The 16,939-nt window shown below is 34.0% G+C and overlaps 2 protein-coding genes across 9 annotated transcripts; one reads left to right on the top strand and one right to left on the bottom strand.

Moving 5' to 3' along the window:
• LOC145949408 (uncharacterized) lies at positions 1-2,950 on the top strand. The gene is made up of 2 exons (XM_083059380.1): positions 1-1,105; positions 2,229-2,950. Exons 1-2 carry the CDS (start codon positions 1-3, stop codon positions 2,948-2,950), a joined length of 1,827 nt encoding a protein of 608 aa, XP_082915506.1.
• A 5,806-nt stretch (positions 2,951-8,756) lies between these two features.
• LOC109800080 (ABC transporter B family member 28) lies at positions 8,757-16,265 on the bottom strand. Of its 8 annotated transcripts, none has more exons than XM_083075594.1 (14): positions 14,457-16,264; positions 13,311-13,465; positions 11,651-11,736; positions 11,316-11,406; positions 10,935-11,035; positions 10,780-10,830; positions 10,560-10,688; positions 10,237-10,299; positions 9,873-10,152; positions 9,604-9,752; positions 9,426-9,515; positions 9,203-9,337; positions 9,056-9,112; positions 8,757-8,954 (listed from the first exon to the last, which is right to left on the bottom strand). In XM_083075594.1, exons 1-14 carry the CDS (start codon positions 16,058-16,060, stop codon positions 8,880-8,882), a joined length of 3,066 nt encoding a protein of 1,021 aa, XP_082931720.1. In that variant the 5' UTR covers positions 16,061-16,264; the 3' UTR covers positions 8,757-8,879. The 8 variants fall into 8 exon arrangements, with proteins under 8 accessions (XP_082931720.1, XP_082931733.1, XP_082931738.1 ...); XM_083075607.1 differs by having other exon boundaries at positions 9,186-9,337; positions 14,457-16,263; XM_083075612.1 differs by having other exon boundaries at positions 8,757-9,112; positions 14,457-15,661; positions 15,829-15,968.
• Between the last annotated feature and the right edge of the window lie 674 nt (positions 16,266-16,939).

Below are 16,939 nucleotides of genomic sequence, written 5' to 3' on the forward strand. Positions count from 1 at the left end.
ATGGACCCTCTTCCTCCTGTGAATAGAGTCTTCTCTATGGTAATCCAACATGAAAGGCAGCACCATTCCTTCACCCTTCCTCGTCAAGAAGAAGAAACACCCAATAATTTTGTTAATGCTGCTAGAACTCCTTTTCCCAGTGCTGGTAGAGGACGCAGATATAACTCCTCTGGCTCTTCTTCTTCCTCTCAAACCAACGCTGGCAGAAGAAATTTTTCTCCCAAAAATTCTGGCAAAGGGAACGAAAAACACTGTGTTTATTGCAGGCGTGACGGACACACGGTGGATGAATGCTACGGAAAGCATGGATACCCTCCGGGTCATCCTCGTTACCCCGAACGTCCAAAATTTCATAACCCATCATTCTCCTCTGTCAACAGTGCCAACACCACCACCCAAGAAAGCTCTCACGAAGAAGACAAAGTTTCTAAGGATTCCTCCAACGGGCCAGGTCTTGTTATCACACCAAGTCAATATCAATGTTTGAAGGAACTCTTCCAACAATCAAGTGTTGTAACAGCTAGCTCAAATGACGCTCAGTCCATTTGCGCTAATGCTTCTTACATGGGCCCAACCCCCAATTCTGGTCCAAATAGTGGTAGATTTGTTTTTTGCACCATAAATGCCACTAATATCCATTTAGACAACAATTCTTCACACACCACACCTTGGATAATAGACTCTGGAGCAACTGACCACATTTCTTGTTCTTTAAATTTTTTCAAAGATTATTCTCCAATTAATCCTGTCCATATTCACTTACCTAATGGATCTACTGTTGTGGCATGTTTTTCTGGAACTGTTTATTTCACTCCACATTTTGTTCTACATGATGTGCTCTATGTTCCTAATTTTAACTTTAATCTTCTTTCCATTTCCAAATTAATTTCTACTCTTCCATATCATCTTATTTTTTCTGACAAGATTTGTCACATACAGGAGGCAAGCTCGTTGCGGATGATTGGTTTGGCTAGCTTGAAGCAAGGTCTCTACCATTTAGTAATCAACAAAGAAGGACGCCTTCCAACCTTTTCCTCTTCTGCCAATAGCACTGCCAACACCAACAACAAAAACCTTTGGCATCTTAGATTAGGCCATTTATCCGGTTCTCGTCTCAATCTGCTCCATGAGCAATTTCCTTTTATTTCAAAACATATTAATGAAACATGTGATATTTGTCATTTGTCTAAACAAAAGAAATTGTCATATTCTATTAGCACTAGTAGAGCTACTAAAATGTGATTTAATACATATGGATATTTGGGGTCCTTTTTCAAAACCCTCTATATATGGTCACAAATATTTTCTAACCATTCTTGATGATTTTAGTAGATACACATGGATTGTTTTATTAAAATCAAAGGCCGAGGTGCAATCACATGTCCAAAATTTCATTGCCTTGATAGAAAATCAATTTGACACTACAATAAAAATACTTAGATCCGATAATGGTCCCGAATTTTCTTTAAAAAAAATTTTTGCTTCCAAAGGGATCATTCACCAAACAAGTTGTGTTGATACACCACAACAAAATGGTAGAGTAGAAAGAAAACACCAACACATTCTCAATGTAGCCCGTGCCCTTATGTTCCAATCAAACCTACCCACTCATTATTGGTCCTATGCTATTAAGCATGCTATTTTTCTAATTAATCGGGTACCATCACCTATCACCAAAAATAAATCCCCTTTTGAACTCTTACATAATAAACCACCAGATTTTTCAATGCTTAAGGTTTTTGGTTGTTTGTGTTTTGCTTCAACCCATGGACATCGTCAAAAATTTGATCCAAGGTCCAAACGAGGTGTTTTTCTAGGGTTTCAAACTGGAACTAAAGGTTATGTTATTTTGGATCTTCACACCAAAAATATTTTTATTTCAAGAAATGTTATTTTCCATGAGATATCTTTCCCTTTTTCTCTCAACTCTCAGCCCAATCAGCCCAGCCCACATGATTTTATTTCATCCTCAACCCCAAGTCCTACACATGAGCCCCTTTCCCTACCTAGTCAACCATACACGCACCACCCCTTGACCACACACATTCTCACAACCCACCCTTCGTTCACCTAAACACACCAACCAACTCCACTGCTTCCCAATTTCAATTCAACCCTTGAATCGTCTTCTTCCTTCCCAAACCAACCGCCCCTACCTCCGCCTTACCCATCGTTCCCTACCTCGCCACAATCAAGCGCTCCTTTCACCACTTCCTCCGCTGTTCCAGACGATCACCACACCTCTATTTCTCCCATCCCACCCTCATCACCTCCCATCCAACCCGCGTCCCCTATTCCGGCATCCCCTGTTCTCCGTCGTTCATCTCGCCAATCCATCTTTCCGTCTCACTTTGTTGATTACTATTGCAATACTTCATTCACTCCACCAAATCAATCATCCTCAACGTGCAAGCATCCGATTCAATCCGTGGTCAGTTATGCTCGCCTCTCTCTTTCACACAAACACTATCTTTTGTCTTTGTCCTCTGAAATTGAACCTAGGTCCTACAGTGAAGCTGTTCAACACTCTTGTTGGAGAGATGCTATGCAAACAGAGATAGATGCCTTGGTGCTTAACAAGACTTGGGACGTTGTGGAACCTCCTCCTAACATCAAACCCATCGGCTGCAAGTGGGTTTACAAGATAAAACGAAACCCTGATGGCAGCATTGAGCGTTACAAAGCTTGCCTTATCGCAAAGAGGTACTCTCAGATTGAAGGCGTGGACTACTTTGACACTTTTTCACCAGTTGTCAAAATGGCCACAATTCGAGTTGTCTTGGCCATTGCCTCTGTTCATCGCTGGACTCTTCAACAACTTGACGTAAGCAATGCATTTCTGCACGGAGACCTTACAGAGGATGTGTATATGTCTTTACCCCTGGGATTCTCTGGACAATCCTCTACTCAGTGTTGCAAGCTCCGCAAATCCCTCTATGGTCTTAAATAGGCAAGTCGATGCTGGTATGACAAGCTCTCTCATCTTCTTTTTACTTGTGGGTATCAACAGGCCCAGGCTGATCACAACCTATTCATCAAAGCTAGTAATTCGGAGATTACTATTTTGATCATATATGTGGATGACATAGTCCTAACCGGTAACTCTGATTATGAAATTACTGCCCTTAAACATGCATTACACACCCATGTTCGCATCAAAGATCTTGGCATTCTAAAATATTTTTTAGGCATAGAAGTTGCACATTCTGAAGCTGGTATATCTTTATGTCAACATAAATATTGTCTGGATCTATTATCTAGTGCTGGTATGCTTGGGTGTAAGCCTTCCACCACCCCTATGGACAGTTCATTACGACTTCATAAAGACTCTATTCCACCTCTGGCTGATCCTCTTGCGTACCGAAGGCTAGTAGGCCAATTACTATACTTAACCAGCACACGCCCAGATATTGCATTTGCCACACAACAGTTAAGCCAGTTCATGGCTCATCCTACTCAAGTTCAATACCGGACTGCTATGCGTGTCCTTCGATACCTCAAGAGTTATCCTGGCAAAGGCTTAATCTTCCGGCGTGATTCACCTATTCAATTTCTTGGATTCAGTGACGCTGATTGGGATACTTGTGTAGATTCCCGGCGTTCGGTGACCGATTACTGCTTCTTTCTCGGTAATTCTTTGGTCTCTTGGAAAACAAAGAAGCAACAGACCGTCTCTCGCTCTTCATCAGAAGCTGAATATCGTGCCCTTGCCACAGCAACATGTGAATTGCAGTGGCTCACTTACCTACTCACCGATCTTAAAGTTCCCTTCTCCAAACAAGCTATTCTCTATTGTGACAATCAGAGTGCTCTCCAGATTGCTGCAAATCCAGTTTTTCATGAGCGTACAAAGCATTTGGAGATCGACTGCCATCTGGTTCGCGAAAAGAACCAAGCAGGATTAATGCGATTATTACCGGTATCTTCCTCCAATCAATTGGCCGACATGTTTACCAAAGCCCTTCCTCCTAGACTATTTACTGCCAATCTATCCAAGCTGGAGCTACTTGACATCTTTGCACCTCCAGCTTGTGGGGGCTAAAAGAAGAAGAAGCTAGTAATTTGGCCCGTAGTACCATTCCTCAAACTGAAAATTGTTTTACAAGCTGTAAATAATTAGATCATTCCAGAATTCTATGTGATGTACATTTTTAGGATTATTGTTTTTTTGTGTTTTGTCCTTATCCATACAACATATACCATGTATATAATGTAATGATTGGCATGATCAATACACACAGAAATCCATTCATAATATTCCTCTTTTTGTCTGTTATCTTTCAGAACCAATAATTTGAGAGTATTTAAGAGGAGAGACACTTTCACCAATATTTTTCTTCAATTTAATACTAGAAGCAAATGGGGTAGAAACTGGTTTCACATCAAAATAATTAAACTTCTTTAATAATTTTCAATATAATGTGATTGTGTCAAAACAATATCATCATGATTCTTAATCAACTTAATACCTAAAATAACATCAACAAGACCAAGATCCTTCATTTCAAAATTACTAGACAAGAAAGACTTCACATCATTTATAACATGTAGATAACTGCCAAAGATTAAAATATCATCCACATAGAGACATAAAATAACACATGAATTATCATCAAATTGTTTTACATAAACACATTTATCACTATTATTAAACTGAAATCCATATGAAGAAACAACTTGATCAAATTTATCATGCCATTGTTTGGGAGCCTGTTTTAAACCATACAACGATTTAACAAGCTTGCAAACTTTATTTTCCATTCCAGTTTCTATAAAACCTTCAGGTTGATTCATGTAAATTTCTTCTTCCGAGTCACCATTTAAGAAGGCAGTTTTTACATCTATTTGATGAATTTCCAAATTAAAAACACATGCAAGTGCAATTAAAACTCTAATAGTAGTAATTTTTGAAATAGGTGAATATGTATCAAAGAAATCTACACCTTCTACTTGTTTATAACCAATAACAACAAGTCTTGCCTTAAACTTATCTACGGAGCCATCTGTTCTTAATTTTTTTTCGAAAAACCCATTTACAACCTATACTCTTGCAACCAGGAGGAAGGTCAGTCAAAAACCAAGTTTTATTGATTTTAAGAGAATCTATTTCATCATTAATAGCTTCTTTCCAAAAAGGTGCATCAACATATCTCATAGCTTCACTGTAAGTTTTAGGATCATTTTCAAGTAAAAAAGAATAAAATTCAAGACCAAAATCTTTAGCTTTTCTAATTCTTTTACTAATTCTAGGTTCAAAATTCTTGTTAACAATACTACTAGAAGGTAAAAAAGAGCTAGAAGTATCATAAACAAGTTTAGACAATTTATTCTTCAAAGAAAACAACATCTCTAGATTTCATAATTATATTAGAGTTAATCACCTATACACTGCCAGTGTAAAGTTTTTTTACACTAGCAACCAATCATATCTTTTAATAGTGTCATGTCAGCTGTTTATTTAATGAAATAATAATAAAATAAACAACTTTAAAAGATATGATTGGTTGCCAGTGTAAAAAACTTTACACTGGTAGTGTATGGATGATTAATTCATTATATTATTAGAAATTTCAGCAACTTAAGAATTAATAACTAAAAATATATAAGTAGTAATATGTAAAGAATATCCCAAAAAAACACAATCAACCATCCTGGGACCAATTTTTCTTTTCTTATTAAAAGGAATATTAACATTTGCAAGACACCTCCACACTTTGAGATATTTCAAATTTGGTTTTCTATTTTTCCAAAGTTCATAAAGGGTTTTATATGAATCTTTATAAGGAATTCTATTCAAAATGTGACATGCAGTAAACCAAGCTTCCCCCCACAAATTATCAGGAAAACCAGAACTTATATGCATAGAGTTTATCATGTCTAATAAAGTACAATTTTTTCTTTCAGCAATTTCATTAGATTGAGGAGCATAGGGAGGAGTGACTTCATGAATTATGCCATGTGTTTCAAAAAATTCACCCATTTCATTAGAAGAATATTCCCCTCCTCTATCAAAACGAAGAATTTTAATACTCTTTTCTAATTGATTTTCAACTTCTGCTTTATAAACCTTGAATTTTTCAAATAACTCACTTTTATGAATAATCAAGTATACATAGCAATATTTTGAGAAGTCATCAATGAATGTAATAAAGTATTTCTTTCCACCATGAGTAATAACACCATTGCTATCACATATATATATCACTACGAATGAGTTCAAGCAAGCAAGTTTCCTTTTGGACAGAATTTTGAAAAGATTTTCTAGGTTGTTTGGCTTGAATACAAACTTCACATTTTTGTTTCAATTCATTAAAAGATTTAGGAATAAGATCAAGTGTCATCATTCTTTTAATAGAATTCAAGTTAACATGTCCAAGTCTACCATGCTAAATGTCACAACATTCAACATTTGAAATAGAAGATGAAGAAATGCTAGAATTTTTATTAATAAAGGAAGACATGATATTAAGTTTAAATAAACCATCACAAATATATCCTTTCCCAACAAAAGAACCATGTCGAGAAATTACAACTCTATTAGATTCAAAAACAATTTTAAAACCTTGTTGAACTAACAAAGCAACACTAATCAAATTTTTTCTAACTTCAAAAACATGAAAAACTTCATCTAAAACAAGACAATTTCCTGAAGATAATTCTAATTCTACTTGGCCTATACCAATGACGCGTGCTAGGCTCTCATTCCCCATGCTTACAGTACGTGTGCCACATTCCTGATATGAAGAAAATAATTTTTTATCAACACACACATGAACATTAGCTCTAGAGTCAATCCACCAATCATTTGAGTTATAAATAAAATTTAACTCTAGGCTAGTGACATGATACCTGTTAGATGGGGAATCCGAGCTAGCAATAACGGTAATAACATTAGCTTGAAGTTGAGACGATGATTTGGGATCAGATGTAACATCTTTTGGTTGACGACGACGACGAAAATAATCTTTAGCAAAATGATTGTTTCTTCCACAAACAAAGTAGAAGGACTCATTTCCTTGAGTTTTACTCTTTGGTTTGTAGTTGTTATTAAAAGATTTGTTTTTATTTTTGGAGAAATGAGAGTTTTGACCAAATTTATTATTATTGGAAAAACCATATTTTTTTGAAATTTTTTTGTTTAGGCTTATTAGCGTTTTCCACTAAATGAGCCTTAGCTTGAAAAGGGGTTTTATTAGAATCCTTTTGTGAAATACGATGTTTATCTTCAATTCGCAATGTAACCAATAAATCAGATAAAGTGAAATGATCGGGTTTATGCTTAAGGCTTCTTGCAAATTCAGATCAAGAAGGAGGCAATTTAGAAATTAACAAACTAACAAACATTATGTCAGGCAAAATAATTTCTTTCATTTTCATATCATAAATAATATTTTCAAATTCATGAACTTGGTCAGAGAAAGGTTTTCCATCTTCCATTTGAAAATAAATCATTCTTGCACAAGAGTATTTTCTTAAACCCTTTTCAGCAGAACCATACTTTAGTTCAAGAGTGTCCCATAACTCCGAAGCAGTTTTTGTATGACAAAATATTTTATAAATATTATCAGATAGAGCACTCAAAATACGACCATGACACAAAATATCTTTATCACTAGAAGAACTAGCTTCAACCAAGGCACAATCAGGACAATTTTCATATTTTCCATTTAAAATAACAGAAAATAAACTCAACTCTGTAAGCCAAAATTTCATCTGTTGTTGCCAACATAAAAAATTTTCACCATTAAATTTTCCTGGCTTACTACTCAGACTTTAAAATATCCATTGCAGACATGTTGATATTGAACAAGAAAGGAAAATTTTTCTCTCTAAGATTGTTAGAAAATTAAATAGAACACAAGAAAATAAATATTTAGATTTATCAATAAAATCAATATCAACAACACAATGAATATTATAAAATTAAAATAGAGCAATTAGTAACAACTAATTAAACACAAAGAGCAAATTAAAATATTGAATAATAGGTTTAGAGTAGCCTGGATTGAAGCACGCAGAGCGCTATCCTTAGAGAGAAAACGTCCCTATTGCATTGGTAATTTTGAGTCTTAGAATGTGCTCCTCTCACAAGATACATCAACCCGTTAGATCGTTCGAGTGCAGTGAAAGATCCTCGAACCAAAAAATACCACTCCAAAAATATTTTAGTAGTAGAAATAATTTTGAGAGAAAAATAAATGAAGTTGTGTATTTTTTTTCGTATCTGTTTTCCTCACCTACTGATATATATATATATAGGCACTATTAAATACCTTTTTTCAACAATAAGAGTACGTGCACCAGTTTTAAAATTTGTTTTACAAGTTTTCCAGGAACAGTAAAATAAGTGACGTACTTGTGCTAACTAATTTGAAACAAAACGTGGACTTGGTTAGAGTGAAAAATCCCAACTGCTTTAGTTTTTGGAACGTTAGAGTATAAAAAAAAAAAACAAATATTAATTAGATTAAATATTTAATTTAAATTTTAAATTATAAAATAATTTCTCAACAATATTTCCCTTTATTGAATGGAGGAAAACAATGTAAGATGATTGGAAGGTTGAGGACGTGGTTTTCGTGGCAACATGATTGAGGCAGCTGCTGAATGCTGAGGAGAGAAAAGTGAAATCAATTTATTTTTTAATTTATATATTGAATTACTGTAATAACTCATAAATTAATTAAAATAAAGAGATGGTATTTTTCCCCCTTAAAATTTTAATGTATATTGTTAGTGTATTCTGTCTAAAAATATAAGTTAATATATTAACAATTGCCTATAAATAAAACATTCATTGAGCGAGTTAAATGAGAATGACAGAAATATGGTGAAAGTAGTGGTGACGCAACAATAATACAGCAGAAACGGTTGCAATATTAAACAAATAACAGCACCTCGTCAAGTATAAGGATAGGAGCATTCTTTAGGAGAGCTTGGGCAATAGCAATTCTCTGCAATTTAGAACCAAGACTCAAGAACCTTCTAATGGGTTCGCATGTAAAATGCTATTGCCATCCAAGGAAAAGGGTCTTATATGTGAACTCCACTGTACCTGTCTCTGTCCTCCACTCAGTAGACCTCCACGCTCGCCAACAAGTGTATCATAGCCCTTTCCAGAAAAGATGAACAATAAGAACACAACTTATCTATTATAACTGTAGTACATAAAAGCATCTGCATACCTAGAAGACAAACCAACTTGTGGAAGTGAAATTATAAAGTCATGAGCATTTGCAGCTTTCGCTGCCTTAATCACATCTTCTTTAGAAACATCTTCATCTGGAAGCCCATATGCTATATTTTCTCCAACAGACACCGAAAACAGAACAGGCTCCTGTAATATGTATTATTTACAAATAAATGAAGCAATTGTTTAATATCAAACATGAAGATTCTTTTTTTTTTTTCTCCTTATTCCTTACTTGATTTACAATAGAGACAACCTGGGCCCATTCACTTTTGTCAAATGTTCGGACATCCTCTCCTGCAACTGTTATACAACCTCTTGTAGGCTGCAGAAATAAAATTTACTTGATGAATGTATTTTCAAGACAAAATCAATGAAATTTCATCTTACAACATAAGAAACAGAAATCAAACCTCATAAAAACGAGACAATAACTGTACTACTGTACTTTTTCCGGCACCACTAGGACCCACCAGAGCAGTTACAGTTCCACATTTTAGCCTTAAATTTAGGCCATTTAAGATTTCCACATCTGGCCTTAAAGGATAAGAGAAATATACGTCTGCAGCATAATATGAGCATAGTCATTGAAAGAGAAGGAAAAAAAAAGTATACATTACTAAATAAGCCGTGCATTAAGACAACACATCACAAGGGATACAAACAAAATTCAAAAAACTACCTTCAAGACAAATATCTCCAGACCAAGCTAAGTTACACAAATTGCTTGATGTTTTAAGAGCTGACATGTAATGTAAATAATTCTTTTGGTTATTCTCAGTAGAAATATTAGATAAGACCAATTTATAGCTTTCATCATCCATTGTTTTTTGTTTCAGTTCTCTTTCTAAGCCATAAGCAAGGGCATCATCAACTGGAGCTCCAGACAAAACAGAGTTGATCCTCTCAACAGCAGCCAAAGTTCCACGAAGATCTCCAAAAGTATTAACCAATCCTTGAACCTAAAAGACATAATATCAGATAGGACAGAGGATGAAAAATATAAAATAAAGTAAAACAGAAGGTCAACAACTCAACTAGCTTACAGCAAATGTTAAAGTGAAAGTATATCCAATAAAAGATGCCATGGTTCCAACAGAGAGCTCGCCCTAAACAAGAATTAAGAGCAACTCAGAAATATTCAAGAATGATTTCAGTGGTAGAAAATTCTTGTAAGAAAATAATAAGAGAAAGATGTATATGATCATAAGGATAATATATCAGAACTTAAAAGAAAGAATGCAAATAAGTAGCAACAGTCATGATTGTCAATATCTGTTGTAGAAGGAAAGGAAAGAAAAGACCATTACTAGATTTGTCATAATATTATAGAGAAAAGACAAAAGTTTCAAAAGCTAGAATTACTTACCGCCTTAACCTTGCTTCCTCCAAGAACATATAATGCTGTTAAAGAAATATAAACAGCAACTCTAGTCAAGGATTCATTTGCAGATTTGAAACTTGCAAGCTTTATCCCACTTGATTGGAAAGATAGAACCTGCACGGAACAAATAATTAACATGAAAGTATCTAGAGGATGTCACACCCTTTATGAAATTAGCTATTGGTCCTTCTTTAAATAACCTTACCTGGCTAGCAAATGAAAACATTTGGCGCTTTTCACCACCAAAGGATCTTACCTGTAAGCAAGCATGCCACTGTTTCAGCTGTGGATTATAAAACCAGGCCATTGCAATACATAAGACAAATATTTGTCATAGAACACAAACTATTGGGAACTCACTGTTCGAATAGCAGAAAATGTTTCTGTTACACAATCAGATATAGATGCTTGGGCCATCCCATGTGCTTTAAAAACCAGCAAAGTAGATCTCTTGTAGACAGCTTCAGAGAACCAAAAAGAATTAGCATCAGGGAAGAATGCATGAAATGACAAATAGCATGACCCAATTTTTTTTTAACAAATTACTATCACAATGTATTTATAATTCAAGATACATACAACTCTCAGCCTGCATATATAAGCTACCTATGAAATTATTAAATCTCTTACATTTAAGAAAGGGTGAATAAGATAGGTGATAATATTTCTGCATTTTATAATAGACCACGACAATGTTGAAAATGAATTGAATTGATATCATCAGATACAATGAAAACTTACCGATTGAAATGGAAACTGCAAGCATCAGAACACCCAGAATGGGTGCCAGTTGTGGGGATAAAGAAAAAAGTATGAATATTGTTCCAATGACCTACAAGAACAAAGAAAATAGAAGCAATCACACAAATGAACGTGGGCAGAAAAATGCAAACTAAAACATGCATGAGTATAAATAAGTGAGAAAAAAAGAATTAAACAATAAATTTGTGGTACAAATTCCACTCCTCAAGAAATGAAGGAAAGTCTACCCAACAAAGTGAAAATGGAATGAACCATACACATGCTTAAATATAGGAAATATAAAGCTCACTTCTCATTGATGTAGAGTTGCTTGCCTCAGATAATGCCCTGAATCCACGATCCCTTGAGACATTCTCACTGACAATATCTTTAAGAGAACCCAAATCAGATGTTAACAAACCTGTGAGTTCACCAACCTATAAGAAGCAAACCAAAGAAAGTGCAATAATTTTTGCACCTACTTTGTTAGTTCACTATATTAAGTAAAGAAACAGTGATATAATAGCTCAATAAATTTACAATTTTATATTTAAAAAAAATACTGCTGTGCATAAAATCACATAGGAAAGAGATTCAGATTAAGTTACAGAAATAGATGAAAACCTATAAAGCACGGATACTTCAATTTACTTCACGTATTCGTATCCGATACGTATCCGACACGATACTCTTGGATACTTCACCGATACATGTTAATGAAGTATCCTACTAGCCTTTAAAAATATTATAAAAAATTTATTCAATTTTGATACTTTCAGATACTTTACCAATATTTATTAGTGATACGTATCGATAAAGTGTTCAAATTTTTGAAAAAAGTATGAAATATCCATTACAGCTAAATAAGATATATAAACATGTTTAATATAAAAACATAGAACTATTGGTCCTTGCTGAACTATAAAATAACTGCCATAAACATGAGAAAATTAAAATCTAGAATAAAATGATTAACAAGACTACATCAAGATAAACTATGTATTCCTAAATATTAAACTACAAACAATTGATTCCCATTCATATCAAAAGTCATATTTTAAGCAAGTCTATGCATGAGTTTGCGGTTAATTCTTATATACAACAATGCTATCCAGTTCCCGCAACTAGCAGTTGTGTGTATGCAATGCATATTAAGCTAAAACAAGAGCAACCAATTAATAAGAATTGTACCACCATTTGAACTTGTCAAAAGTCACTATTTATATAAAAATATATTGAATTTAAAGTGCAGGTTATAACACTGCTACATCAGCAATTTTGCTTTTACCATACAGTATTTTGACAGGGTTGTAGCTTCATGGTTAAAATTCATCATCTTTCACTTTTTTCCTTGTAAAAAACCTTTCTTTTTACACACGAATTACAGATTAATTCAAGAGCCTCACATTTCAAAGACTCTCTATCTCTCTTTTAAAATTTAATATTCTCTCCTTTACCACCGATGATATTTCCCTAGATAACAAATTCTGGAAAGAATCATTAAATTAATCAATTGTTGTAAAATTCTGGACAAATAATTGCAATTCCGGATGAAGCCTAATACATTTGTGATCATGTTAGTTTTACTATTAATTTAATATTCTTTCAATGAATTTCAGTTGATTTTATTAAACTAGTTTGATACTTGTGTGTTATTGTGAGCTTGTTGCCATCAGGATATATTAGGCTTTGCTCTCTCCCTGTAATCTGGTTGGACTCATCAAATTTTGTGCAAGCTTATGCTTTCCAAGTCCACACATTATAAAATAACAAGCAAAGGGAACTAATGCTGGATTCTGTATTTGTCCATGAAACTGAAAAACAATAAACAGACATTAGTTTGTAAAGCCACACTGACTAATGTGTAGTCTGGGTTTGGTATCTTCTTCTATCATATTTCCAAAACATAATTAACATAAAATGCAAACCTTGTACCTTAAATTAAAAACAAAGACACAAACTATGGAAACAGTACAGGGAAGAAATCAGTCCTACTTGTAGTTCTGTTGGTTGGTGGTGGTGAATATATTATAAGCTTGCATATGAGGAGTTCAGCCATTTGTCTATACATCTGGAGATCAAGGTTTTCCACATTTGGTATATCACTTGCACCAAAGAATTTTACTCTGGCAGAGGAACCTAGTTCAACACTACAAAATGCATCAGAAGATTTATCACAGAAATGAACACGCTTAGTTCATTCAAGAATTAACAAGTCCAAAACAGAAATGCTACCCCCTCTATAATATGTTACTTGACATTCAAAGTTTGTTCTTGTTGAGACTCACAAAACAGAACAAGTTTCTGTAAACTTATTTGGGTGGAAACAAAATGTGAAGGGGGAATTTCCATGAGCAAATTGCACAATGTTGATCTCTTAGCTCACATGGATAACTAACAATACACACGTAGAAACAACCAAACTGCATCACATAAACAATATGAACATTTATACATAGAACTAATTTACTTTTTGTATTCACTCATTACAAACTTCAAATTCAATATCCAACTCACTCATAGAGCACAAAGAATCAACTTTCGTTTCCTTCTTGAAGGATCAATTGATACAAAAATATAACACAAGCACATCATTACCCTTTCACGTTCCAACTCTTAAAATTAAAAAACAAAAGCAATACATAAAAGAAACTCTCCCAAATCTAGAAGCCATGATCATTTTGTAATTTGACAAGGTTGATCTAATTGAAAATTTTCACCCTTGGGTTTTGGGTTCCCTTCATATGTGAAAAATAGGCCCAAATGTGTAAGTTATTTATGTATTATTTAACGTGAGAAAGGTCAAATTAGAGTTGAGAGTGAGAGACTCATTAATGAGAGAGAACAGTTACAAACAAATATAGAGAAGAGAAGAGAAAATCATAGTGCAGTTTGCATATCCATAGGATGAAGCACATTAGATGGAATTGGAATGAAAATAAATTGAAATAACCATCGGCAGATCAGAGAAGCCGACTGCCAACTCATTGGAACACATTTGCATATATAAGTGATTAAAAATAGGTTACGTATAGTTAATATGAATCAAGAGAAATAATGACTAACTATTTTTTGTCACAAATCAAATGACCTAGTTATTCTTTAGTAACTAGAAAGCATCTCACCTGATTTAACACTTACAATAAGCCTCTAGCAATCATTTCTCGGAGAAGTTCCTCTGCCTTATCATTCTCGTCTTTTTCAAATAGAGCAGAAATAATTATTTCAAAAGTTATAGCATTAGGCATGCAATCATTGTCTTCCATTATTGACAGCAAGGCCAATGCTTCATCAAACAACTCCACTTTACAAAGTGCATTGATCATAACACTATATGTCGAGACATTGAGATGATGACCTTGAATCAAAAGATACTGAAAAACTTCTTGCGCTTTCTTAAGTCTTCCACCTTTGCACAGTCCATCAATAAGTATTGTGTATGTGTACTTATTTGGCTGAATTCTCCAACTAATCATTTTTTTGAATAATGCAATTGCTGTGTCTAGATGACCATTTTTGAATAAAGCATCCAATAAGGAATTGTAGGTAATTATATTGGCAGGTTGACCTCTATCGTGCATCTCATCAACAAGATCCCAAACATCATTTATTCTCCCCGATTTGCACAGACCATTAATAAGTGAACTATAAGTTACTGTATCAGGAATCATATTTTTGCGTTGCATGTCTTCAAAAAGATTGATGGCTTCATCTATCATTTTCTTCTTACATAATCCATCAATCATGATAGTATAGCTATAAACATCAGGTGCCACTCCTATTTGGGACATAGAGTTGAATACATGCTTTGCTTTTTTCACTTCATTAACCATGCAATATCCGTTCATTAATGTATTATAAGTAATAACATCAGGTTCCACACCTGCTTTTACCATTGAAGCTATCACAATTTTAGCTTCCTTTATCTTTCCTTCCTTACATAATGCATCAACCAATATGTTAAAGGTATAAATATCTGGGTTGATGTTTTTCAATTTCATATCATTTAACAAAGCAATTGCTTCTTTGAAATGATCCATAACACAAAAGCCATACATAAAACTATTGAAAGTGACAACATTCGGAGAAATCTTTTTGACAAGCATCTCAGAATACAAATTATAGGCATCAGTAACAAGTTTATTTTTGCATAAGCTGTCAATGATTGTGCTATACATTACCACATCAGGCTTAATTGAATGCCCTTCAATCCATTTGAGTAACTCTATGCCAGCCTTTGTTTCTCCTGATTTACATAGACCATTGATCAAAATCCCATAACTAACATGGTCCAACTGAAATCCTTGAGCTTTAAGGTCATCATGAAAGTGCAGTGCTTTCCTAAGCTGACCACAAAGACATAAGCCTTTGATGAGTGTATTGAAGGTAATTGCATTTGGCTTATATCCCATTTTGAGAATCTTGGCGAACACAGAAAAGGCAAAATTGATGTGACCAAGGTGGCAAAAGCAATTGATGAGGATGCTCAAAGTAACAAGGTCTGGTGTAATACCTTTGAATTCCAATTGTTTGGAAAGGGAAATAGCAGTTGGGTAATGCTTCATCTTGACGAGGGATCCCAAAATGTGGCCAATATGGAAGATGGGTGGGGAAGGATGCATATGGAGCATGCGATTGAATGAGGCAACGGCATCGTCGTGATTGAGAGATTGAGAGTGGAAGCTTGCATTTGCATAAAAAGGAAGAAACTTTGGAAACCTAAACCTTAATACTGACAAAGACATTGAAGTCCTATTTGGGAAGATGTGGGACTTGAAGGAAGCCAGGAAGGGCTTGCAGTGAACTCGTACAGAAACTGTAAGAGCTATTTAACAGTCATATTTTTATTCAACAACAACATAGAAAGAAAAAATAGCCGCTGATTTATGAAGGAAAACAGCATTCATATTCACGCAGTTTGCGTTTGATTTGGTTTTCTAACTGCTGAATATACCCCTTACAGATACTTTCATATTATATTAGTTTAAACAGAAACACGATTTATATAATTAAAATTTAGAAAAATGTTGTTCACCTAGTTTTTAAAATCTACTCATTTCTTCTATGATAACATGTGAAAAAGAAAAAGAAAATAGAAGTGAATTTGAGAATACACTAATATGTGTTTATTCTTTATTTCTGCATTATGTTCATGATTCTTTAAGTTTTTTTTTTTTAGAAAAATCTCACCCCTTAGTTATGATATGTTTCTGATTTTTTTTTTTTGAAAAAAGTATATCTCTATGTCTGGACTACATACTCATTTAGTGACTTTTTTTCTTTATTTTGTTGGTATTTTACATGTGAAGGAGTCAAAAATAGAGAATTGTGACTTGTGAGTATGATAAGCCTAATATAGGATGTCTGCATCTCTTGGTTCATTTTGTTGAAAAAGTAACTACACCATTGTAGGATGAACTAAGTAAACGAAATAGCATAAAAAAAATAAAAATAAGAAGATATTGGGGCATGGGTAGTGATACTTCATGTGGCTAGGGTAGTGTTTTGTAATACACTACTACAGTTTTTAATGATTAAAGTACACACTGTTATTTGAATAATTCTTTTTTATTAATAATGTATAATTATTGTTATTTTATAAAGAAATATGTGTTATTTAAATA

The sequence above is a fragment of the Cajanus cajan genome, chromosome 1 (assembly GCF_000230855.2).
Source record: "Cajanus cajan strain Asha chromosome 1, NIPB_CcT2T_4, whole genome shotgun sequence".
NCBI classification, from domain to species: domain Eukaryota; kingdom Viridiplantae; phylum Streptophyta; class Magnoliopsida; order Fabales; family Fabaceae; genus Cajanus; species Cajanus cajan.